Source organism: Drosophila arizonae, chromosome 3 (genome assembly GCF_054131065.1).
Source record: "Drosophila arizonae isolate 15081-1271.41 chromosome 3, UAZ_ARI_1.0, whole genome shotgun sequence".
In the NCBI taxonomy this organism is placed as follows: domain Eukaryota; kingdom Metazoa; phylum Arthropoda; class Insecta; order Diptera; family Drosophilidae; genus Drosophila; species Drosophila arizonae.
The window spans coordinates 2,079,946-2,104,814 of record NC_142923.1 but is presented as its reverse complement, the minus strand read 5'-3'; the positions used below and the strand labels follow the sequence as shown (position 1 = coordinate 2,104,814).

The 24,869-nt window shown below is 38.4% G+C and overlaps 1 protein-coding gene across 2 annotated transcripts in view; it reads right to left on the bottom strand.

Annotated features, from left to right (window-relative positions):
- ed (hemicentin protein echinoid) overlaps positions 1-23,541 on the bottom strand; it is a 126,094-nt gene extending 102,553 nt beyond the window's left edge. For both annotated transcript variants that reach the window (XM_018003890.2, XM_018003891.2), the window contains exon 1: positions 22,130-23,541. In XM_018003890.2, coding sequence (XP_017859379.1) covers positions 22,130-22,244 — 115 coding nt within the window. In that variant the 5' untranslated portion in view covers positions 22,245-23,541. The remainder of the gene's footprint in view (positions 1-22,129) is intronic.
- Between the last annotated feature and the right edge of the window lie 1,328 nt (positions 23,542-24,869).

Sequence of the window (24,869 nt, the reverse complement as noted above, 5' to 3'; positions counted from 1 at the left end):
GCTTCACATATGTTTACAATATATCAACGCCCAATTTAGCTAGCATATAAACACGACCACAATGGGATTTCGTCGTCTCTCTGCATGTCTTTCGCTGTTTGCAGCATCCCATGTTTACAGTTGATTAGGATTTTAGCCAATTACAATTACATTTGGAGCAGCTGCTGCTTAGCGACAGCCACAACAAACGATTTTCACTTTCTCACTTTTCAAATATTTCTTTTTGAACTTCATCTCGTTTTTATGAAGTAATTGTGAGCGTTTTTGTTTATGTTTGTTAGTTGAGGTTGTCTTTTTATTTTTTCTTTTAGTTGCACTTTCTAATTTACTTTCATGGGGCGATGCGTGAGAGCAAAAAAAAAAAATACATATATAGAGTCGAAGAAGTCAGAGACACAAAGTTCATAAATCTAAGAAAAAATTGTCACAGCTCTCAAGTTATTAATTGGATTTCATAAGCCTCGAGTCAAACTTTGAAACACTTTTTCTTGCTTCATTAGGAAATTAGAAATTGGGAAAATGTGAAAAACTTTGAACCACTTACAGTGCAGGCCAAGAGTGAAAGGTTGCGATCATTTAATTAACACGGAACTTACCTAAAATGGGAAAGAGTTGAACAAACATTTAATAATTAATTGAGAGTTTAAAGAAAATCAAATGCAATTTATATATAAACCATCATTAGTTAATTAATTGCTGCAGGGGGAAGAAATTAACAGCTTTGGGGAACTTATCACGGCAATCAAATCAGTTGAGCAATTGTACGATCCATCAAAATTTCATGATTTCTCAAATGTCATGGGGAAACATTTTTTTTTAATAATCCATCATTAAATTGTGTTGATCATCAGAAAATCAATCAATTTTTAATAAAATATGCAATTATAAATAAATGCAATATTTCGTGATGCAATGCTAAATGATGCAATAAATAAAATGTTCAATCCATTGATAATATATGCCAGCAAATTTATATTGATTTATATTTTCGAAAAATATTTTTTATTTATTTTATTTTTATTAAATATTTTCTATTAAAACATATCAAACGCTATACGATCTAACGGGATTTTTTTAAAGATAATATATACTGTATGTTCTATTATTGATTTTGTTGAATGAAAAACAATAAAGAAAAGCAATTGCACAGGCTTTTCACATACCAAAAACCATAACTAAATTCAATTGGAAATATAATTAAATTTCCTATTTTGTTTATTTAGTTATGAATTGTTTTAAATGTTAGTTTTAAACACACAGTTTTAGTCACGTGGCAATAAAATTGCAGTTTTCCTAATTTAAACACGCTCGCTACCCGCTCCCCTCTCTCTCTCTCACTCTCTCTCTCTCTCTCTCGTCACTTTCCCCAGCGCTTGACTATACACAAAAAAGCAATTTACTAGCAATTTTCCCAATCAAAAAATGTGAAGGCAAAACGCAAAAAGAAAAACAATCCAAACATAAAACCAAAAACAAGGGGAAGCTTATAAATAGCCTGCGACTGAACGGAGAGAAGCCAACTACACAACTTGAGGCTGCAACAATGCAACTGCAGCTCCACTTTGTCTCGCACCGACTCTGCAACTCCCCCCACCACGCCCTTCCTCTCATCCGCAAGCTGCAAGTGCCACCCGCTTTGCGGCACATTCCTCAATCAATTTCGTTGGCTGCTGTGGCTGCTGCAACTGGATCTGGCTATGGTTGCTTCTTATTTACTTTGCATTAATTAAACATGCTGCCACCTACTACTGCCACGCCCCGCACACCCCTCCTTCGGTGCCACAGCTTCCCACTGTGTGTAGATTTTTCATTGGCAAACCCCGGACGTACAGCAGCAACGGCAACGGCAACGGCAACAGCAACATCTGCAACAATCTTCGTTTTATATTTAAATGTCTGTCGAGACGCACGTGCAGCAGTTCCTGCACCCATGTCTCCTCCTCCTCTCTCTTTCACTCTCTCTCACACTGCCTCCTTCCTTGGCTCATCCGCATTCGTCTCTGTCAAGTGGCAGTGCATCAGCTGCAGCCCCTGCCTCATTCTCTCCCTCTCCTCTCCCACTCTTCCCCTCTCTCCCACATTCTCACTGTCTCACTCTCTCCATCTGTGCTCCATACAGTTTGTCATTGTAACAATTTCAATGTTTCGCTTGTCAATTTCGCTGCTGCGGCTGCATCCTCAGCTAATACACTAAAAACTCCAGCATACAGAGCACTGCCGTAGGGGCGTGGCAGTCTCCACCTGAGGACTTAGACTAATGGCACACTCCTGACCCACTATTCCTTGCTCAACTGCATTTTCTTAATTTTTCACTTTTTGGTTTGGCCCTAAGAAAATTGTCAGCCACTTAAAAGTTGTTGAGTTTTTCGAGTTTTCCGCATTTTTCCCGGGGAAAATGCTACTTCATCATCATCTCTTTAATCATCGGGTTGATGGGTTTTAATTGCTTTACCTTGACATTTGCTTTCATTCTGAGAGACGAAGTCGCTTAGGAAGTTTTTATTGGGACGGCGCGAATTAGTTTTTGATTTTCCAAGTAATGAAAACTTCAAGTTGTGGCTGAAAGTTCTTATTTGACATCTGTACACATAGATATTTATATTTAGCTGTTTGTTCTTACCAAAGCATAACTAAATATAGATACCTTTTACTATGGCAAGAAAATTTATTTCCCATGTATGGAAAATGGATGAGCAAATTGGAAAACTTTTTATTGTACATTAAATTTTTTAAAGCATAATAAAACATTTTAACATTATAAAACATTTTAATAAAAAAAAAAATTAATCGATAACACTTCGTTACCTAAGCAAATATTTAATATTAAATAAGAAAAAAAAAAAAAAAAAAAAAACAATTTTTGATCTCAAAATTTCACCTTTGCTGCTCTTATCAAGATATAATAACAGAGAGAGAGAGAGAGAGAGAGAGACGGAGTTACAGTTGGAGTGAGACAGAGATAATAAGAGATAGCGAACCACGAGCTCATCTGCTTGGAGCATTCTTTCGCTGTCGCTGTCGCTGTCGCTGCCTCTGTCAGCGTTGACTGCACCGCAGCTACGTGACTTGCGCTTGATTTATAACTGCGCACAGCGAATGGCATAAGCAAATAAAATAAATAAACAGCAGAAGAAACAGACAGAACAGAAGAAGCAGCAGAAGAGGCGGCCGTAGAGTGGGGGCAGCCAAGTAAATTGTTTGCAAGCTTAACACACAGCAACCTCTGATTGTGTGTGTGTGTGTGTGTGTGTGTGTGGGTGTGTGCGTGTGGTTGGCCCCACTGTGCGGCATGTTTAACCCGCGATGCTTAAAAACTCATTAGCAGCCCCGTTTTGCCCCCTTTTGCTGCTGTTGCTGCTGCCAACTGCTGCAACTTGTTGCGTCGTCCATTGGTCACGCCCGTCCGCCCACACACACACGCACACATGTAAAACCGCAAACAGCTGCCCAGCACACACGAACGTTGGGCAACTGCTCTCGCCCCTTTGCTTGGCAGTTTGTCATGCTTGATCCAAAATCCACTTGTCAAATGCAGGCGACAGACAGTTCGAGTCGCCACAAAAAAGAAAAGACGACGAAGAAGCGCTGAAGCAAGCGCCACCAGCGCCACGTCGACTTATGAGTGTCACAACAAAACTATTTATTTTGCTCTCCCCCTCAACGCCGCCGCGCAGCATCCCGCACCACCATCACGTCGGCTGTCATCTAAATGCCACGCCCCCCACTTCCTCCATCCATTTTGTGGCACTTCATTTCTTTAAAACTCTGCGCCAAACGACATTGAAATTAAATTGTCTGTGCTTAAAGTGGGAAAAAGAAAATGTGGGAGTCAGGGGAGAGACCACGAGGAGGCCAGGAAAATGCGAAAAATTGTGCGCAAGAAAAATTGCGGCAACTGCTTTTAATGTTGATCTTGGGCTCGAGCTAATGATTGCACAAATTAAATTACAACGAAGATATTTTCATATAATTGAAATATTTTTAAATTGACAATCGAATCAGAATTGAATTTTCTTCTTCTTGCGTGAAATGGAAAGCATATACTTATCTCTGTATATATAAGAACTGTTACGTACACAAAGCGTTTCATTGTTTAAATGTTTCTAAAGCGGAAACATGTGTTTATTTTTAGTAGCAGGGAGCACTTCTTATAGCTGATCTATAAATATGTAAATTCCATTGAAACTTGTGAAGGAATTTATTGAAGTGGCAAATACTCTTATTGACTTAGAGCTCTATAGGTATAGGAGTGATTTCCAATTGATTTGCTCAGATTTAATTAAAAGAATACAGGAATTTGAGTATTGAAGCAAGAGAACAAAAGTCCTCCATTGATATAAGAGCTAAGCGATTGGAGTAAATTCTAGCTACATTTTAAAGAACTCTTTAAAGAACAGCAGTAGACTAATTGGATAATATAAGATAGTCAATTGGGGCGGAGAAACCTAAGTCTTATATAATTTAAAGCTAAACTTCTATTGTTAGATTGAGAAGCACAGCCCTATAATCATATAAGACTCTTTCCTCATACCAATCCAAGCTAAAACTCTCCACAATTTATAATTAAATATCAATCAATATCGAAACACTTAAAAGTAATTTCCGGCTTTGCTCTAGGCCTAAAACTTCATTAATTACGTGTGGAAAGGCGTGCAAAAACCTTATCGATATGAAATGAACTGAATGAATCACAGTCTCAAAAAAATGGGCTACCATTCAAAAAGATCATGCGAATACTAAGAGTTCGACACGAAATTTCTGGACAGTAAAATTTACAAGCTGCGCGGAGCAGGTGAGAAACGTTTGCGACTGCTTCAATTGTTTGTGCACCTTTTGTGGCAGCTGCAACAAATGAGGTACAACAGCTCGACTCTTGTGTACTTAGGTGTGTTTGGATGTGTGTGTGTGTTTGCTTGTGTGTGTGTCTGTGGCAATAAACCCAATTCGAGTTCATAAAGTGCATACAGCATTTGAATGCTTTTGGTTGCTTATTGCGGCTTTCTCCTAACTGAACGTTGAGCAAGCCGCTGGAGTTCATTTGAAATTTGTAACTAGTCGCAAATGAAGCGCATAAAAAAGCTGAGAAATTAGAAAGAAGTGCGCGACTATGAAATACCCTGAAGTAGTTTATAAGTCGGAATATGTGTATGGAATACAAAATAGGAAGAATGTTATGGATATTGAGAGCAGTTCTTAAAATCAAGCTTGAATTTGATTTCGATTTCGATAGATTTCATGGCAAAGGTATCGATGCGAAAGGAGACTCTAACTTTATAGACAAAATATATCGACAACTTAGCTCTCTCTCTCTCTCTTAGTTAAATCCGGAATGTATTTAAATGGAGTTCTATCGCCTATCATGTCTACATTTCAACACAGTCACTATGCCCTCCTCTTCCAATAATGCATAGAGTATGAAAGCTACAATACGACACACTTAAGTGGAGCACCTTAAAATTGTTGCCTCACGCTAATTAAGCAGCAGGTGCCAGAAAGAGAAAGAGAGAGGCGAGCAGAGCAGTTAGGGAAGGAGAGAGAGAGAGACTGAGACTGAGACGGACGTGCGTGTGTTAAAGAGCAGTCGCTGACATTCAGCTGTCAGCTAAGCGGCACACGCCTATAAAACCAGCTATACCCAAGACCCCCACCCCTACCTCCCCCCTCGCCCACTCTCTTTGGAGCTCCTCTACCACAAATATTTACATAAAAAAATATTTCAATTTCAATGTGCCACAAAAGAGAAAAGACAACAAAAGCAAGAATAATATTTTTTTACTATTGCTGCAAACAACAAAACGCAAAGCAGAAGAAGCAGCACCAAAAACAACAATTTCAACTATGAAACATTTTGTTTATACACGAGTATATTCATATACATACTCATACATATATATATATACACATTTTTATTGAGAGAGCGCACGAAATTATGAGCGAAAAAAATATTTGTACAATGAATTAATTAGCAGCACAGTGCAATATGCTCTCTTCTTCTTCTTCTCTTTTTGATAGCCCTCGAAACTTTACGATAGATCGTAAAGGGGAGGCAGGAAAAAACAGACATTTATAACAAACAAACTATATACATCTATGGAGTGCTCTGTCGAGTACCCCAAATGGTGCCGAATGAACATTAAGAAACTAATTTGAAAATAAATTTTTTAACTGCGTTCATAATATACAAATACAAAACCAGAAATAAAAAACTATAAAGAAATACTTTTGGTGTAATGGAATATTAAATTTTTTCTAAATAAACAAGAATTATTATATTTTTAAAATTAAAAAAAAAATTTATTTGTTTAGTTATATAATATTAGAGATATATAATAGAGAAAAATAAAATAGATTAAATATATTCTAAATTCTTGTTTATTTCTTTTTATTTTATTTGCATTTTATTTTTTATTTATATTTTACATATTGTTGTTTTTTTTTTTTTTCATTTTTTATTTATTTATTTTTTTTTTATTTTATATTTTATTTCAATATTAGAATTTGTTATATATTTTAATATATTTTTCATTCACTAAATTTATAATTGAACTCTGACAATTTATCATTTATTTGCAGGCATAGTTCAGATAAGATAGTAGGGCAGTAGCTTTATCTATGCTTCTATAAGGATCAATGAAATATATATTTTATATGCACATTTGTTTACCTATTCATAGAGGTCTTATCATTGCGTAAATAGTTATATTATATTGTTCACTGACTTTAAGGCGCTTATCTTTTTATTATCAGCCGCAGTAAGCGAACTAGACAAACAGACCCAGACCCAGTAAACGGCATAATGTCTGAAGTTTCAAAACTCTTTATATCAAAAGTTTTGCAAGTCTCTTTAGCATAAGTATCTAAGGCGCATTGTACTGCTTTGACAGAAGTTTAACATAGCAGTCCACTGATTAAATCTTCTCTCAACTCAGCCAACTGACCATCTGTTCAAGCCTCAGCAGTCTTCGATTTATTGTACCCAAAACACAATCGTGTTTAGTAGTTTGCAGTCTGTGTCACAGCCCGAGTATTTTATAAGCTAATATTATGGCTAAGCCTATTACAAATATATGTTTGTCTTCGTCTATTCTAGGCAACCTTGAATAGCTTAAACGCCTCTAAAGCGCCTCATTAGGGGTATTAACTCAAGCATTACAACAGCTGGCATAAACGAATTCCGTATTTGATTGAATCTGAATATGAATTAAACTAAAGCACGTTGAATTTCATGCATATTTAGTAAAGAAAATTGCCAAAAGACAAAAGAGAACAAGAAACATTTACTTGACAAAAGACATATACGTTTTTGAATTGTTTTGAAATATTGTTGACTAAATGCATAAATAAATTCTAGATAAATAATTGGCATATTGAAAAAATAGAAGAAAAACAAAATTGGCATTTAATATTGTTGTACGTATATATTTTTATAGTCTGAGTATCTATGTGTGTGTCGGTGTGTGTGTGTGTGGCTGGCATAAATAAATAAATTAATATGTTTATTGTTGGCATTTAAGAGGTAAAATTGGCTGGCAAATGGCAGGTGGGGCACGCTAACGACAATTGCTACGATTGAAATTTATACGCTTTATCAAATATTCATGTAAACATGACAAACAAAAGTGCAGCAAGAACAACAGCAACAACAACAGCAACAACAACAACAACAACAACCGGCAACAATGCGCTATAAACCTGTGTAAAATTAATTAAAATGCATTTCATTTATAAAATTTAAAATGTCATTTTTATTATTATCCTAGGCAAATGGGCAAATCGAGGCGTGGCAATCAGACACGCACAAATAACATAATAATTGAAATTAATTAATATTTAATATGCTGCAATGAGCATTTACATTTGCAGCGCTATAGCACTCTCTCTCTCTCTCTCTCTCTCTCTCTCTCTCACTCCCACTCTCTCTTCCTGCTATTACTCTAAAATGAATATTTAATATGCTGCACTGCACATTTTACAGCTATTGAACACTAGATGGCGCTGCAAACAACATTGCCATACACATTTACAATGTCTATCTCCCTCTCTCTCTCTCTCTGCGTAATTAATTTGCCATTAAGTATGTGCAAAATTAATGAAATGATTTGTCACACGACATTCGCAAACTGACAGCACAAAATCCAATTGAGTATGTTGTGTTAATCAAGTTCTTCAAGAGTTGATCCCGGCACACCAAGCTCAACCCTAACCCCCAATCCTCAACCCTCAGCCCCCAAATCGAATCAGCTGGCCAATCAAGCGTGGCAAAAACGCTAAAATACATTGATTTTGTGGCACTATTAAGCGCATTTCGAATGCCTAAGAAGCACGCAAACAACTAGGCAACAAGGCGAGGGTGTGGGTGGGGGTTGTTTGTGGTTGGGGTTGCCTCGTGTGAGCTAAGCCCGACCGACAGGCATGTCCTTGGCATATGAGAGAGAGCAGACAATGCGAGGATTATGCTGGTTAGCTGGCGAGATAATGACTATAGATAGGATGGATGGATAGATGGATGGATGGATGGACGACTGCTTACACAGATATCACACCAAAAAGCCAAAGCCAAAGACCAGATTGAAATCAAAGGGCAGCCATATCGACGACTCGTGCTGCTGCGGGTGGCCGGGCAGCAGCAGCTGCTAATGGCCATTGACATAATTACGCAAAGTAGTTGCCAAAGGTAGCGTTCCAATACATACACATATATACATATACATGCCTTACGTATGTATGTATGTATGCCTATATCTGAATATATGGCAGCCATTGACACTGTCGCGGCTACGTCGCGTCGCAGCTAGCGCAAAAAGTTTTTAAACTTATTACCGCAAACGCCTTACAGTTAATACACTTAGCATTTGGGGCAGAGGCGAGGGGCAAGGCAGGTTAGGGGCATTCCCGCCTAGGCAGCGAGCGCAAGACTTTAAGCAGCCTGCGGCAATGACTTTAAAATTTATTGCCCAACACATTTAGGCAAATGTTGGGCATATTATCCTCAGGCACACACACACACACACAATAACACTCAGCCTAAGCTTAAAGCGAGGGCCGTTAAGCACATTTTATAAACTAAAGTCATTTAACTTGAGGCTAAGGTGCATGTTAAATTTAAGTGCTGTGTGCATATAAAAAACTTTCTTGATATTTTTGTATATATTTTACGTGAGCTTTCATATTGCTTATATGAAAAGTTCCTTGTAAAGCTCGTGTTAAATTCAAACTTGAGACTTTGTAGTTATCTTTTGCGTAAATAAACTTTATCGTAGCCAGACAACGTAAAGCTTATGTATATATGGTATGATTACAGGTTGGCAGACTTGTTATATGGCATGTTTCTTAACCTCATTGTAGAGCTCATGTTAAATATGACCTTTAAGTTTTAGAGTTCTGCCTTAAGTTAGTAATCGCATTAATACGCTTTCTCGGTATTTAGTTCCATATTACAATAAATCATAAGAGAAATTCTTATTTTAAACACATTGCAAAGTTCATGTTAAGTGTGATTTCGAGGTTAGGGGATAAGCTCAAGTTAAAAGTGACTTTATCGAGATATATAGATTATTTTGCATGCACCTATTAGAATATCCCAGCCCTAAACACGCTTTTAGCAACTTAACTTAGCCTCATTAAAAACCTCATGTTAAAATGCAATTTTCTGTACTTCCTTTTTGATATTTAAATAATTTCTATAAATATTTATTGGGAAATTATACCTAGAAGTAGAGCTGACATTCAAAGAAGTGTATTAACCTTAATTTAAAAACATTTTCCTTAGATATTTAAATTATATTGTTTTATCATTTATTGAAGTATTAGAAGTAGAAACCCTCGAATTGGCACTCGCTGCGCGTGTTAGTCATTGCAAGTAGAGAATTTTGCAAATTGTATATTAGTGTGCGTGTGTGAGTGTTTAGGGAAGGAAGCTAAGCGTTGTGTTTATAGGGTCTTGGATCTTGGGTCTAGGGTTTTTCTGTTTAGGGAACTGGAGGGCTGGCAAGTTGGGCTAGGGCAGCGTGTAATGAAAATTACATGCGCCGCAGGCCAGGCTGCAAAACTTCTAAGCTTCGGCGACGGCGGCAGCGGCAGAGGCAGCAGCAGTCGGCAGCAGTTTTCCGGGCCAAATGTTTGTCGGGACAACCGAAGAAGTTGCAGAAGAAGCAGACACCAACCGCACACGCACACACACATACACACACACACTGAGAGGGCAACAAAAGCGTAAACCTCACGACTGTTTGACTTGTGTTTGTTTGTCCTTGAAATTTCCTTTTGAAAAGCAGACGCCACAGCAACCATTCGCCTCCCCCACCGCCACCACCGCCGCCCCTCCATGGCCCACGCCTTGACTGGCAGCCCGCTTTGGCCCATCTCTTTAACCATTCAGTTATTATTACAAGCACATTTTCATTGCCTTTCTGCGTGATTCGTGGAGCTCTGTCGCGGATTGCTGCGAGGGGTAACTGGCTTTTGCTGGCGCCGTCAAGCATTGGAATTCCTTTGTATAAATATATGTGCATATATATATAGACACACTGACATATATACTATATATACTATATATAGTGTCTATATGTACTCTGGTAAGGCAGCCCAAATTGATTTTCCCTCAGCTGCGCTTAACGGCGGCATTCGCCATCAGCTTTTGGTTTTGGCTCGCGCTGCGGCTCAGTTGTCAATTGAATGATTGCGTTTTATTTGCTTTACTTTTACAATTTTGCAATCGCAGCATCGTCACGCCCCCCTTTTGTATACATATATACGTATGTATATATACATTTGTATGTGCTGCCTCGCCTCCCCTCTAGACGGCATCATTTGTCAGCGCGTTCGAAATTTGACAGGTGATTAGCGTGACAAACATTTTCGAGCATTGCACTCTGGGGGCTGTGAGGTGGTGTAAGGGGGAGTGAGGTGGCTCAGAAAAAAAAAATGTATTAAAAAGTGTGTGAGAGAGAGAGAGTGAAATGTGGGCGTGCATGGGAAGCTGAATTATTCTCTTTTCAAATATCCGGCAGAGCTCACTTAAAGCTGAGCATCTACTGAAAACGCTTAAAATTACTTTAAGAAAAGAAAAGTTTTCATTTGTATTGAAATATGATATATTTATGCTTTGAGTTAAGCAAAAGTTAAAATTTTTTGTTTAGTCACTAATTAAACTTGGTTAAGATTTACTTTAATTTATTCAAATTAAATTAAAATTGAACAAGAGTTTTTAGATTTACGCAATTTAAATTTGATTTGTGAATTTCAATCGTACAGTGATCAAGCATTAAATTTCCCCATTATAATTACCATGAGCATCAATATTATCTGAACTGAGAATGATTAGATTGAAACCTTAGGAAGAACCCTTGAAGCCCCTTTCCGAGTCTCATTTTCTTTTCTGCTTTTCTTTTCATTTTTAATTATTCAATTATATAGCACGCATATATCATTTGCCTGTTGTACATTTTCTTATGGCTCGTTTATATATGCTTTTCATCTGCTCATTTATTCAGTGCCACAATTCTCATATTTCACTTGGCAACTTGGGCCGTTGGGCGTTTTCAATTTATTTCAAAATATAATTCTTTTTCAAATTTGTTCTGCAATTAATTGCATTCGCGCCGGCAGACAAACAGACCCCAGGCATCCACAAAGCAACCCCAAACCCATTTCCAATGCCATTTCCCTTCCTGTTTGCTCTGTTTGGCTTAAAACCAACAAAATGAGCATTTAGCATTTTGGATTTGTGAAACACGCAGAAGGCTGGAAAAAGAAATGCACAACTCGCACAGAAAAAAAAATAAAATAAACAAAAAGAATCTAAAAGGCCACGGCTAACCCTTGCTATGCAGCTGAAATCAGTGCTCAGCCCTTAAACCTCTTCCCACCCCATCCCCAACTCCCTCCCCCTCTCACACTCTCACTCACACTCTCACTCTCCCTCTCTCTCTCTCTTTCTGTCCCTGCCACTCGCTAAACGAATGCAATTCGTCGTTTCGTTACTTTTGCTTGGTTTCTCAAGCATATCAATTCACTTTTGCATCCCCTGCAAGGGGGTAGCTGCAGCAGCAAGGGGAGTATCTCTGCTTCTTCTTCTTCCAGCTGTCTGTCTTTGCTAAAGCAACATTGTAAAATACAAAAGCAAAACAACAACAACAACAGCAACAACAACAAATTATACAAAATGAACTGTAAACCTTTTTTTTTATTTTTTGGCACGCATTGTTTTTGCCCGTAGTGTTAAATCTGAGCAGAGGGTTGCAACAACAGCAACAACAGCAACCCCCCCAGGTATTGCTGCGTTACGCCCATGCACAAAGAAATAAAATTTTACGCTATGCAAAACATTTTTCTAATCAAACATTCCATTTCATTTGCTGAGAAGTGTCCAAAACGAGGGTTGGGGCATGCCAGGGGGTGGCTTCCACCCTATATAGCCAAAGCTGGAGCAGTGCTGTGTCTCAAGTGTAAAATTCATTTGCATTCACAGTTGTCACTTGCCACCCCCCCCCCCCCCTCCCGACAGCCCTTACCCCGCCTAGCAACCCTTGCTACCCGCAAAGCTAAAGACCAAATCCCGCTGGCAGTTTTTACGGTTTGCTAATGCGCATTTAGTCGGAATCAATTGATGAGAAATGCCTTAATAAATCAAAGTAAAATAAAAAGAAATTCCCTCCACACACATAGCGTAAACTACCCCATATAACACCATAAAACCCCCCTCCTTAGCTAACCCTCGTCCCGGCTCGAGCTTTATTAATTTCACTAGCCAAAGTGCACTTCAAACATTTTTTTCGGCTATAATTGATTTCACTTTGCACTCCGATACAATTTTTTAATGCCCAAACTTATGGAAAATAAAAAAATAAAAAAAAATATATAATAAAATTGCTAAAAATTACATAAAAGTTCAATTTATGCGTTTTTTATCAATATCTTTGTTATTTTGTTAACAATTTCTCGTTGCGCTGTGTTTTTTTTTTTTTCTGCTTGCTTCGACCATTGTTTGGCCGTTTGTTTTATTATATTATATATACTTGATATTTTTTGGTGCACATGCAACGCGCAGAAATTTTCATTTTATTGAGTTTCATTGAAGCGCATAAAATTGCAATAAAAGTCTATTCATGCCATAATGCGAGTCGAACGAAAAACCAACCCCACACAGGCACAGCGGACAGCGGACAGCAGCAGCGGCCACGCCCACTACGCCTCAAATTCAAAATAAATATACAACGTTTTGAATTATGAATGGAAATTTAAGTCCAATATGCGTTTAATTAAAAACTTTAAGCAGCGAACAGCGAATTAAGCTGGAAATTAAATAACGTGTGGGAGAGGGGAAGGTAGCGAGAGAGGGGACGAGTGAGTGGGTGCATTGTGCCGATAGTCCGTCCATCTGCATTGCTCTATAAAAATTGCTCAATTTTTGATTAATTTTTATCTTCCTCTGCTTCTTTTTGGCTTTTACCACTCCGAGTTCAGGCTGGGGGTTAAAACAATTGAGCAAAGCAAGCTGCTGTGCATTAATTATGAAATATGCTTTTATTAATGGGTCTATGGATTACGAGTTCAGCTTGAAGAGTTAACGAGTTAACAAGGCTCGAGGAAATATATTAGGCAGAGTTCTGTTTAAGAACTTTGTGTTGCATCAAGTGAGAGGGTCTTCAGAGAGTAACGAGTGGGGAGTGCCCGACTAGAATATACCTGGAAACCTTAGAAACAAGTAAGATTGTGCTCGAATAGGATATCATTTTACGCCTCTTTAATGGGCTTTACTATGGATAGTTAGTTATTGAGGAGTAACTTTTGTTCTAGCTGAACGTGCTCATTGAAATTTCAGAGCATCATAATAGTTCTATATATGTTCTATGCGGTTCCATTTGCCATAGCGCACGTCTTTAATGGGCAGCTCGTGCTGTGTGTAAAGGCATAAAGGAATATAAACTGAATCTAGCTTTTTTTCAGCTTACGAGCGCAAGATCTGAGATCTTGGAGCTAGCTAGTTTGACTCGGCTCATTGTCCTCATTAAGAATATATATACTTTATAGCGTATACCTCGCCTTTTCTTAAGTTCCCACTTTTTATGTAGAAATGATTAACGTTTACTTCTCAGTAATCTTTTTCACATCCCGAGTTACTAGAAAACGTTCAAGACATTTATCCCATCTAGTATATGCCTATATATTATATATAACTCTAATTTATAAATGACACTCAAGAAGCTCTCTGACATATCATCTATCTGCAGAGATAACCCAGACTTCTACAGGCCCAAACTGTATAATTGCTTTATGAAAAACTTTTGCCTACCTTAAACAGCCTGAAAATCTCTGCACATTCGCCTCAATCTCGACGCAGCAGCTAACCAAGTGCCCAAATCAATGTCAAGCTCAAGCAGAGGCGACGGCAGCGCAGCCTCTGAAACTTCGCACGAGTTGAGGCGGAAACCAAACCAGGGACTGACAGTTCGGGGAACTGTCTGCTGCGAACGCCGCCCACAGCAATGCAGCAAAAAGGACTGCAGATAGATGGAGCTGAAGCGGACTCTGGAGAGCGTGGATTGGAGCTAGGCAGTAGGCCGCTGGCCTGGCCTAGATCACAATCGCTTGGCCAAAAGACTTGGGGCCCGGCTCCGGGCCATAAATATCTGGAGACGTGGCACAAGGGGCAGCTGCATGAAAAGCAATCAGTGTATTGACCACAATAATTTTGACATGTTGCGCATACAAATTAGAGCGCAACTCGCTGGGCACGAACAGCGGAGGCGGGGGCGTGGACGGGGCAGCATAGCCCCCGAAAGCCAATCTCAATGCGAAGCCAAAGAAGCAGCTGCAAAAATATACGAAAAACCAAAAAAAAAAAAAAAAAAACACGGCAAACAGAAGCCGCAAAAGCGACAAGCGATGAGCTCCAAACACACAATGGAGTGGGGGCAGCCAACGCAGAAGCAACAACAAATCAGAGAGGGCAAAGAAGCAGCGAAACGAAGTGGAAGAAAAAAACGTAGCAGCAGAAAGTGTTGACCAAAAAGGGGCACGTAATAAAAAAAAAAACAAAAGACAAAAAACAACTGAAAAAAACTCAAATTCTACGACAGACAATGATACACTTTAATTAAGCTGACAGACAAAGCAAACAACACGACTATGGAATACCCTAACTGCATGCCAATAGGGTTGCTCAGAAGTGCGATTTATACCTTGCGGATTTAGTTATAAAAAAAAATTTTTTTTTTTTTTTAATTTATTTTCTTTTTATTTTATATTATTTTATATTAAACTTGTAGAGCGCACCTCACGTACACTGAAAGAGCATTTAAAACAGTTCTCAAAGCATATTATTTGTATGATATTTCTCTAATTTAATAACTCTATTCCCTGTGCTTAAAACGAATCATATTAAGATTAAAATTCTAAACATTCATATTAAATTTAACATGAAGTTTATTAGTGAAACATAGAGAGAGAATTCGCATTTAGTTATTCCAACTTCTATTGCTTGCTCTCAAAGCTTCACATTTCACAATGCTCAAGAAATTTTACTTCTAACTGGAAAAGATTTCCCTGGAAAAGCCCTCGAAAGACGCAAAAGTTGATATGTCAAAGTCCAGCCAGCTTAGCCAACTACTTATAAACATTTCTGTTACAAACTCAGCCAGAATGTAGAAATAACTCAGGCAAAGAGCCCAGAGAGCACTTTAAATAGAGGTAAAAAGAATTGCCTGCTGTGAATCGATGATGACTTTTCAGACTGATGATGTCTTGACTCTGCGCAAAAAAACAGAAGACAAAATGTTGCCAAATTGGCAAGGGTTATACATCACGAACTGAACCAGACATATATGTATGTATATGGTCAAGGAGATACAACTGCAAATGCTAATGACAAACGGTAGCCAACGGCGTAAGACAGAAGCAGCAGCAGAAAAAAGACGATAAAAACCAAGCAAATTGAAGACATTCCAATAAAAAATATTCAGACGCAATTCAATCAAAATGTACAACAAGGTGTGACCAGAGAGAGAGAGAGAGAGAGATGGAGAGAGACAGACAATTGATAGTGTTAGCTGTGCTTTGGCCAAAGCGAATGCCTGCACGTTTTTCGCTAGCGTTTTGCGGGCGTTTAAAAACGCGCGACGCATGCAAATCACAAAAAGCCGATAAGAAGAAGTAAAAAACTACAGCGGAAATCAGAAATAATAAAAAGAAAGATATTTTGTGCTAGATATGCAATTAAAAATTATGCACAAACGTTGAAAAATGCTATAAAAAAATAAATGAATAAATAACACAAAAAAAAACATTTAACTCAATGTTCCAATGAGTCAGAGCCAAGAGCGAGAGCGAGAGCGAGCGCAACAAACGTGTCTTAAAGCGCGCTCAACAAATCTTTGACTCACTCGCTTGAGTCAAAGTCAAAGCTAAGGCAATAAAGCAAAAACAGAAGCAAAAACTTGATTTAAAACATTTACAAAAATATCGAAAATCACTTGAGGAAAAAACTTGCAGCAAATGCAAAAATTTTTACGAAAACTCGTCGAGGTTTTCGCAGCCGAAGAACTTGACCAATTTGAATGCTCAGCAAATGCTATTGAATTTTTATGCGAAGTAAAACAAGAATCAAATTTTTATTTGCAATTATTTTTCGCCAGTTGTGCGTACGTGTGTGTGTATGTGTGTGTGTGTGTGTTTCGTTTGTTTAAACAGCTGCCAGCGAGTTGCCCCATTTACTCCTCGCTCGCTCGCTCTCGCTCTCCCTCTCTCTCGCTCGCTCTCTCTCTCTCCCTTAGCACACACACACACCCACAAAAAGCAGAAGTGGGAACGTGTCCCATGCATAAACCTAGATACAAATAACGGTACACAATTTGTGTGTGTGTGTGTGCGGGCATAAATTCCATATGCCAAGCGCTAAAAACTAAAGTGGACTGCCCCTCTCTCTCCCTCTCACTCGCTCTCTCCCTTTCGGTGGCTGCCCGAAAAACTGGCTCAAAGTATTATCAGTCCAAAAAAGTTTCAAAATGCCAAATGTAATAAAAAAAAAAAAAAAAAAGAATGAGAACTCGCAGGAGATTAGGGATAGTTAAAATTGGAGAGTAACGGAGGCAGGCAGAGGGGGAGGCGTACTAGACTTAGATAAATACCAGAGCAGCTGTAAGAAGAAGAGCGCAAGCTGTGCAGCGCATTTGCTTAGCTATGCTGCTAAAAAAGGCCTCAAATGGGCATTGATAGAGAACTTTAATGAGCTAAACGCAGCGCCACCTGGCGTTGGGATATGAGAACAGTGCGAATGGAAGACAAATTATGGAATCGAACTGATGCAATATGAAAATATATATATATTAAGAATTTCATATTTGAGAAAAATTAAACAAATTAGAGAAACAAAATTATAAACTTTATTAATATAATTATATTTGAGGGAATTATAGAGATCTCCCTATATGTGTATGTATGTGCGTAGAAAGAGCTAGATTCGACACATTTTATAGTTTTCTTATCTCAAATAATCTCATCTCATCACTACTATAGATCACTATATCCTCCCTTTTACCATTTTCAATGTGTGCAGGGTATGAAAATGCCTAGCGCATCCATCAACAAACCCTGTGTGGTTCATATATTCTATACACTCCATTATATATAGTACATCAAATTTGTTTATATATTTGCAGCTCTTCATATTTACCTAACCCAATTTTGATTTACTGTTTCAAAGGCAAAATTGTCAGGACCAAAAGAGGGAGAGGGAGAGGGAGAAGGAGAGCGAGAGCGAGAGAGAGAGGGAGAGAGTGGGCGAGAGAGTGAGTCCTGTCAGGAAGCAGCTGCAGCTGCTGCATTTGTATATTTTGGTTGTTTTTCCCCTCTCTCTTCTCTCCACCCCCCCCCCCCTCCCTTCAACCGTTATTTTTTGGGTTTTTGCGGCATTTCCGCCGCGTTTTTCACGTAAATTTGGCAACAAACGAAATATTTGTTTAATTTATTTTAATTTCAAAGTTTTTGCAGCAGTTGCCACAGCCCCCAACGGGGTGGGGCAAATGTGGAGGCTGCATGCGGAGTCAGCCAGAAAACGTGAGCCGCAGGCTGCACGCGCGTGTGTTCACATACAAAAGGATGCGCCAGGACTCATCAGAAAAACAACGCAATCATAATTCACGCAAGAGAGAGAGAGCGAGAGAGGGCGAGGGAGAGGTACAGGCACAGGCACAGGCTCTTGGTCAGGAAATGAAATGAAACTCAAAAGGAAAAACTCAAAGCAGGTAGAAAACAAACGAAAAACGAGGCATAAATAAAAACAAAGCAAAAGCGAAACGAGAATAAACATAAAAACCCAAAAATAAAGCGAGAACTAAGTGTGACACAGAAGAAGAGGGAGAATGCGACACAGAGAAAGAGAGAGAGAGAGAGAGGGAGAAGGAGTGTTTGCGGGTGTGTGAGAGAGTGGGACAGGTAATAGTGGATAAGTAGGCGACGCCGCTTGAGCGCGCATCCTGTCTGACTGTGAAAACACAAATTGAAAGGCACTTTAAGGAAAACTGTGGGGAAAAGCGTGAAAGACTCGACGAAAATTTAAAGGCAACGCAATTGACGAGAGCGAGATAAACATATTTATTTATAAAATATATATATATATTTTACTTTAATAGTATATATTTATATATATATATATATATATATATATATATATATATATATATATTTATATATATATATATAATTGTAATTGATATTTATAGTCAGTTAATGCTATTAACTATTGATAGCAGCCATGGCCAGCACAAAGGCGAGGCCACTCTGTGGCATGCCACACACACATACACACACACACACACACTCACACACAGGCAAGCACGCATGGCAGCAGACAGTGGAGCAACAACAGCTTGTGGCAGCCACATTTTGCGGCAGCTCCTCTAATGGCCTTTTAATTATTACGCGCAAAAGTGTCTTTCCTGTTGTCCGTCCGTCTGCCGCGCTTTTATGATACATTTATATCTGGAATTATTATGAGTCCAACTGGCAAGTTCTCTAAACATGAAAAGATACATATATTCAACCTATATGCTGAATATATTTCAGATTTCTTATTGCTGGAAGAGTAATATGAAAGATAAAGATTTTATACTTTATATTGAATTACTTTTAAAAAGATAAGAAGATAAGAAAAAGTATATTCTTCTGAATCATGCCATAAATCGCTTATATGATATATCATATCATACCGAAGTCTGCTGCATTTACTAGGCACTACAATGCAACACATAGAGCTCACTTTCAGAAGAACAAAAGAGAGGAGAGAAGGAGGTGAGGAGCTGACCCAAACTCAAAATTCAAGTAAAATGACACTGTAATAAAAATATACAATTGCTTGCTCTCTCGCCACTCGTCTCTCCCTCTCTCTTTACTTCTCACTCTACTTTGACTACGTTTACTAATTTCTCCCCCTCTCTTCTTAATATATATTTCTAAATTATTTTATTTTTTCGTATCACTCCACTTAAGATTCTTTTACAAAATTCTTTTTGTAAGCTTCCATTAGCACATTCCAATTGCATCATTGTTCAATAATATCCCAGACTAAATTTGGCTGGGAATTGGGGCATAGCTAGCCAGGGAGTGGGGCATATAAGATATCCCCAAACGGGTTGGGGATATAATAAAAGACCCTTTCCTCTGTGTTTTTATTTTGACTGCATAATAATATATAATATATAATGCATAATATATAATGAATAATAATATATATTATATAATTAAAATAAATTCAAACGAAATAATTGTTTTTTAATGTAAGTTAAGCTCTTAAGTAAAACTTTTTACTGCATTTTTAATTTGTGAAATTATGATATAAAAATTATATATAGTTCACTAATTATAATTTTTTTGAATTTTATTTATTCATTTTTATTTTTAAATTAAATATGAAAATTATTAATTATTCTCTTTCTTAAAATTTAACTAAATCTCATATTGATAATTCAATACTCCAATCTATAATATTCTACTCTATACCAAACTCCACTATTTCTCTTCTATCTATCTACATCCATCCAAGTCTTTGTTTTTGTCAAAGTATTCAAGCTCTGACAGCTGAACTACATAACTGTGCTTTTGCGGCTTGATATTAAGATGATATATTTGGGTGTGTTTGTGTGTGTGTGTGCGTCTCTCGACGGTTGTTGGCTTTTTCTGGTTTAGACTGTCAAATCTAATAATGCCCCCAGAGATCATTTACCGCTAAAGCAGCGCAGAGAGTTCAATGACAAGTCACATGCGATTTGGTTATACACACACACACATCTATATATACATACATACACATGTGTGTGTGTTTGTGTCAAAGGTACAATTAAAATGTCAAATCAAGACGTTTTATTTATTAAATGATTACACACTATAAAAAAAGACAAAATCAGAAACAGAAGCGAAGAAACAAGCGGAAGAGGAAAGAATAAAAGATGCGCGGGCTGTAAAATTTACAGTTTGTGCAGCTTTGGGGGCTGGGGAGGCGAATGGCGATTGGTGGTTGGGGGCTAGGGGAGGGGGAGGTGGCGTATGAGGGCTAATAGCATATTTTGTTGAGTGTTAAAAGAATTTTGTTGTGAAGCATTTGGGGGAATTGCTTGTTAAACGCTTACAAATTGGAAATCGTGTTGATTGACTGATTGATTGACTGATGCAGCAATTGAAAGCAAAGGCGGCAATGGGGTGGGCGTGAGAGGCGTGGCACAGAGCAAAACAGAAAAACTTTGCGACGGCACAAAACTTTAGCACAATCGAGCAAAGTATGAGTGTGAGTGGGAGCGAGAGGGAGAGACAAAGAGAGGGGTATTAACGACTAAAGCCAACGGTAAAAACTGTCAATGAACGACAACAGAAGATGACGAAGAAGAAGCTGAAGAAAAAGAAGCAAACTTAACGTCAAAGCTAAAACTTGACGACAACAAAAACAACAAGAACAACAAAGAGTAGTTGAACGAGAACAACAACAGGTGCAGGAAGTGGCAAGGAAAAGAGAGGGAAGTAGCAGAATGAGAAGGAGAGGGAGACGAAGAGAATCTGCTGGAAGCTGTCATAAACAAAACTTGTCTCATACAAGAGCAAGAAGAAAATATATAAAATTGAGTGAAAAAAAATATCGTTAAGAAAATTGCGAAAATAAAATTGAAAAGTGGCTCAATACAATTTAATAGAACATTTCTAGCATGGCCTTAAATGTTTATGGCACCAGCAAAAGAATAAAGAAAAGTAAAGAATTTCCAATTAGTTGCCCAGAAAAGCATAAGAAAACAGATTTTGCTTGGCAAAATAAAGAAATGCCAAAATGCAATATAAGGAAAAATATAATTTAATTAAACTGTTATACAGTTGCACAAGGCAGATATGCATACATATGGCATATGAATGCCTTGGAGGCAAGTGCAGCCAAGAAATACTTTAATTAAGATCTACATGTGCAAGCATACATATAAACATGCAAATACATACGTATATAAAGAAGCCTGCAAGGCAGAATAAAAAATCAAGTGAAGTCAAGGAATAGTTATATTAGGCTGGGCATATAACAAATCTGCAAATATATCATGCATTATATACATAGAATAATATGTTCTTTGTTATATTTAACTGATTTATAGAAGAAAAGGAAGAAAACAGAATATTATGTTAAATATCATCAAGTCATATGCACCTGCCAGGCAGTAAAATAACTCAAGAAAAATATATGAGTATAAGTTAATAAAAATCTTTATTAATTTTTTCATATATGCATATTTAGCTGATTATGTATGCATACAGCGCAAAAACATTTATAGAAAACAAAACAAACATACACACAAATGTAGAAAAGCTGTTAAAATAAACATAAGAACTAAATCAAATATTGTTATACATCGCATTGCGAATGCCTGATCTGTGCTGTATAACACTTTTTAGCTAACTTCGCTAGCTCGCTCACGCTTAGCAGAGCTGAACTGAGCTGAGCTTTGCTTAAGCGCATAGGCAAGTTTGATCTGAATTAGCACACTTCATATGCGCCTCTCCCGCTCTCCATCTCTTCGGCACACTCTCTTGCTTAAGAGCGGGCCAAATGCTTGGCTTATCCTTAGTTAATCATTTCTTATTTCATTTCTTTCGCTTTACTTACCTATAGCAAATAATTTCCAATATGTTTGCGCGCTGCTAGCGCTGCGGCTGTTTCTCCTGCTGCTCGTCGTCGCTGTCGTCGTTGTTGTTGTTGCTGTTCCTGTTACTGCTCTCATCTTGTTGCTTTGTCGCTTATCGCTGTAGTTGTTGTTGTTAATTATTATAAACTGCAGCTCTGCAGTTGACGCTAACTTTCCAATATGCGTTGGCACTCACTCACTCTCCTGAGCGTCTCGTGTTACGGTAAAAGTTTTGTCCTCGCTCTCCTTTGCCGCTGCTGCTCTCTAGCAGCTAGCTTCACTACAGCGCCACATAGTGGGCGAATAATACAAATTCGTGGTTTGTTTTGTTCAAAATTAATTTCTTTTGGGATAATATTTAGAATCAACGGCAACAAAAACAAATAAGCGCACAAAACTCAAAATCCAAAATGGCGTCTCTTCTTCTTCTTGTACAGGTTTGTTGGCCCTTCGTTTGGCCAGGTCTTAAACCTCAAGCATTTTTCTCTCTGCCTGCACTTTACACACGCACACACACGCACACCGTTTCACTGTTATAATCGGCCGTTTGCTTTGAATCAGAAATCAGCAATGTTGTTGTTGTTATTGTTGTAGCTGTAGCTGCATGCAGGCGACGACAATCGACGCTTGAAAGGTTTCCAAGAAGCAGCTATAGAGACACTTAAACGCACACATATGCACACACACACAAATACGCGCGCGTAGTAAACCTTTTTTTATTTCTCCGTCTTCTGCTTCTTCTTCTTATGGCTTGTCTTATACACTGCTCTTGCTCTTGCTGTTATTTTTGTTGTTGTTTTTGTTGTTGTTGTTGTTGTTGTCGTTGTCGTTGTCGGCTGGAAACCTGTTTGACCGGTAAGAGAGCCGCGCTGCAGGCAGGCAGGCGCAAGCAGCTCGGCGTCACTCGAAGATCAAGCAAACCTAATGATGCCAAAGCCGGCGTCGGCGTCGACGGCGACTGAAACTGCGCAACGTTGGTTGATGACGCAGCTGCGACGGCGGCTGCTGCTGCCGTTTGCTTTGCTTTGCGTTTCGTTAATAGTTGGTTGTTGTTGTTGCTTCTTTACTTCTTTTGCTGCTGCAACACTAACACAAATACACTTGAGCACTCTCACGTACAGACGCACACTTCCAGTACTTTTTGCTGTTGTTATTTTTATTGCAATTTGCTCATTTGCTATGGCCTTTTTGTTTAATTTATATTTAACATTTGCCAGCACTTGAATAATTATATTTCTATGTGTTTGGATATTTGTTGTAAACAAAGACGACGACGACGCGACGCAAAAATTGTTGTTTTGTTTTTGTTGCTGCTTGCAGCCTCAAACGCACAGCGACAGCGCGACACGTCCGTTCTTAGCGGCAAATGAAAAGAGAATGAGGTATGTTAACGTAAACGAATTGACGAAACGAATGCTGTTAAGCGCCAAAGCAAAGAGCAACGCTACTGTTAATGCTCCGCTCTTACGCTGTCAAACCATTGTTAACAGTGCGCGCGTTCTGTTAGTGCTCTTTGGGCTAACAAAAACGGGTTTAAGCTGTTGGTTTTGTTTTTGTTTTTGTTTTGCGCAAGCAGCAACAGGCGAGAGAGTGGAACGATCTAAGCCAAAGAGCGTGATCGTGGCTTGAAGAAAACATGTGCTCTTTGAATAATAAGAAAAAGACTTAATATGATAAAACACTTAAGTATGATTGAATAAATTAAATTATATAATTAATGTAATGATTTTTTCTTACAAGAGAGAAAACGAATTTTTATTTATTTATAATACATTATTCACACAATAACAAAAAATTATTATTATTAATGCCAGTAAATTTAAACTCCAATTATCTTCATCTGAACCTCATCTGCTAACAGTCGCTGTTAAGTGCATTTGTGTTGCCTGCTTTTAAGCAGACGTTCGGCAAACGAAACGACGAAACCGAAACGAATGCAAAGAGCGCATTAGCCAAAGAGCGGCATCTTCGTTAACAGCTCAACGAAACAACTGAACGAAACATTGTGCGCGCGCTCTTACTTCAGCATTTAACATAACAGCCCGCTGTTAGCCAGGCATAGCAACACGTAGCGACTTACGCGCGTTTTATTAGCGATTTTCCAAAAACTTGTTTAGGAAAAACGGCGCTGCGGAAAAACCAGTTGCTGGCCAAAACGAATGAAAAAAAAAACAGAAACTTGTTGACTTGGCCTAGCTGACAAGTAAGCAAGCAAGCGAGCATATAAGAAAAAATCAACCGCCAAGCAGTTGCTACTGCGCAGGGGCAACGCCTGCCAGAGCGAGACGGCACTAGCTGAGCGGCTAACTTGGGGCCGCTTAACTCTTCTGTTGAGTTTCGTTCAGTTTAACCGATCGCGCGCAAGATCTACTTTTAACCAGTTTCTTAGGTGTTGCATGAGTGTGTGACTGTGTGTGTGTGTGTGTGCGTGTGTGTGTCTGCTTCTTGCTGCCTTGCTTTGCGCAGCACTTTTAACGTTCTTTGCGCTGTCGCCAGAGTTCATGTTTGCTTTAGCTGCCGTTGGAAGTGTGGAGTTGTTGCTCCTCCGCCCCCTCCAACTACACTGCCCGCTGCCTCCTTAGCATACAACCTGTTTGGAAACTCGTTCCGATGCGTGACAAAAAGCTGAATACTATGCGATGCGACAGGCACGCGCTTAGCATGACAAATCGTTAAATAAATAAAATTTGAATTTGTTTTTTTCTTTTTGTTATTTCAAGC